Here is a 2,506-nt window from a genome sequence, read left to right on the forward strand (position 1 = left end):
TAAAATGGGTTAAGGGGCTACGAAAGTCATCCAAAAGTTGGAGGGATAGCACCGCTGCCGTCGAAACAGCGATGCAAACGCGAGCATGAGTAACATCTTGAAAGGAGAGTGTGAAATCTGGTCTCTTACACAAAATCCTTTCTTTAAACGCGAGATCATGCGAGACGACAATGCAAATAATAACAGGGCGTAGGAATGAGAGATGTCATTCGACTTGAAGTAGAGCGGTTGGTGAGAAGGCCCAAAGAGCTGAAGGCGGAAGTGTTTGCTAAAACGGCTGGTGATTATATTTAAAGCCTCCCCAAAAACTCGCTGTCTGACTGCTTTGTTATATATATGATTATATATACATATAAGATATACATATATATATGTATAACCAATCTTTACTTTGATCAAATGTCAAATTGGCCATAGTCGATATACATGTCTTACTTACATATGCTATTTCATTTCGATATATTTTACAGAGGGTTCTTTGCTGCACGCATCAGGCTTTTCTTAAACAGCTACATACGTAGCCGAGAGTTGCGCAAGTGGCAATTAAAGTGCACGAGCTATAGCCTGAATTTGCACACTGGGCACTCCATCTTCCGTCTCAACCACGGATCACAGCACTCAGATTGATGAAATTGATGCAGACATGGCAAGATTCTAACAACTTCGCCTTTCAAAAAGTCGTTTAAACATATGAAGCATTTGTTTAGCTTAGTTTCTGTATCCACAATGTACGTGGGTAGTCGTTCCAGCTCTGCATCGGTTGCTCCCAACAAGTGGCAAGCGTCCTGTTCATCCTCATCCAGCCGTGATAAAACTTCGTAGTCTTCGCTTGAGAAATCCCGATCCATTAACATGAGTTGCAGCCGGGAAGAATCCGTGCCCCTGCGAGACAGCGCAATGCCCTCCTCGACTGCAATCTGATGTCCGATCAATCGGCGTACTCCACCACTTCTTCTCCCAGTAATAAATGATGATTGCGATGATGTACGAGACTGTCGATACCACGAAAAGCATTCGCCACTCAGAGCGTGGGAGCACGCAGCTTGAAACGATAGCATGTCAGCATCATCACCACGGCGCTGAATCCCGCATTGAAGGCGACTTCGTAGCCAGTACAGAAACGCCGCCCCGCTCAGTGCACTTATGATCACGATCAAAATCCACATAATGCCAGAAAATGCAAATGGGTGCCAGCCCTAGCAACTAGTGTATCGTACCGTAGTTTAATGGAGCAGAGTGTGAAGAATACCCCAAAAAACGAGTCGCATGTATGCAGTACAACTTTAAAGAAGACCATGAACACGTAGTACACTGCACAGCTGTGAAGCCTTTACCGGGAAGCATCTACTAAGGCGAGGCCAGACAAAGGCTTGAAGAAATTTTCGGGTTATCTCACCTTCCATTTGTTAGATTATGATGATGTTGTAATGTCAACGAGGCTTACACGCGATTGATGAGGAAGGAAAAGTATTCTTTGGGGAGCATGCAGCTTTGCAAGACTTGAGCTTGAGCGTTGAAGTTAAGCGACCAGGTTTTCGCGGAAAAAGAAGTCTCTCGCAGGGTACGGGACAAAAGGATAGAAGGCAGAGAGTCAAGCGTGGGCTTCAATGCCATGATGACTCGGTTTGAGGCCTTAATTTGTCGTTTTCTTTACATTATGTAGTCATGCGCACAGATTTATTCCAGAGGATGTCCGCGAGACCCAAGATGTAGCTCTGCCGCTTGAAATTCTCACAAAACGGAGCTTTCCTTGACGGCTTGTCGATAGACCGAGATCGGAATTCCCTCCTCTTTGATTTGATGCTCGTATTATTGTTTCAGTTTGGATTGTTATGCCTTGGTGAATATTATCGACTTTGTCTTTCGTTTTACTGCAAACAGCAGCAGGGGCCGGTGGCCGGTTTGAGCCAGGGGTTTTTGGGAATGGCACTTTCGTAAAATGGCTCGTGCGTTTTGACAATATGATCGATAAGATCCACCAAAGCTTCAGATTTGGGTGCAGCTTCTTTTATACTTGCTAGCTCAGCCTGTAGTTTGGGCAGTTCTTTCTCAATATTCTTGAGGACTGCTTCTGACATGCCACTTGCTTGGCTGATGCTTTTCCAGTCTGAGTGAGTACTTACTCCAGATCACTGCTTTGAGATATATATATTGTTTCACCGTCATTATTTACATTTAAATGTTGAGGTTGTATCTTTTATGTCATTCTGATATCACAAAAGTGGCGCATGAAAAGGACGTACTGAAGAATACCAAGTTACGAAGAAAGGGGGAAGACCATGACGTGTCACGATGCCACTCAAAAGTCCAAACAAAGCTGCAGGGGGAGAAGAAATCGGCTTTATTGGACTACTCGTTTGTTTTTCTCCAGACAATTTCATGATAATTTTCGCATCGATCCCTTCAAGCCACCGGCTATGCATGTTTTTTCCAAAAAATTCATTAAAAAAGCTGGCGACGGCGAGGCAGGAAAACCGACCCTCTCGCCCGCCCATCATTTCCCGCC

At 44.6% G+C, this 2,506-nt stretch overlaps 1 protein-coding gene across 1 annotated transcript; it reads right to left on the bottom strand.

Annotated features, from left to right (window-relative positions):
* Positions 1-427: 427 nt before the first annotated feature.
* NGA_2080600 (zinc finger family protein) lies at positions 428-1,524 on the bottom strand. The gene has a single exon (XM_005856266.1). The coding sequence runs from the start codon at positions 1,164-1,166 to the stop codon at positions 558-560; it is 609 nt and encodes a 202-aa protein (XP_005856328.1). The 5' UTR covers positions 1,167-1,524; the 3' UTR covers positions 428-557.
* Between the last annotated feature and the right edge of the window lie 982 nt (positions 1,525-2,506).

The sequence above is a fragment of the Nannochloropsis gaditana genome (assembly GCF_000240725.1).
Source record: "Nannochloropsis gaditana CCMP526 unplaced genomic scaffold scaffold013, whole genome shotgun sequence".
Taxonomy (NCBI): Eukaryota; class Eustigmatophyceae; order Eustigmatales; family Monodopsidaceae; genus Microchloropsis; species Microchloropsis gaditana.

Coding starts and splice junctions, on each gene's coding strand:
- NGA_2080600 (XM_005856266.1), bottom strand. CDS start 1,166: ATGTGGATTTTGATCGTGATCATAAGTGCACTGAGCGGGGCGGCGTTT.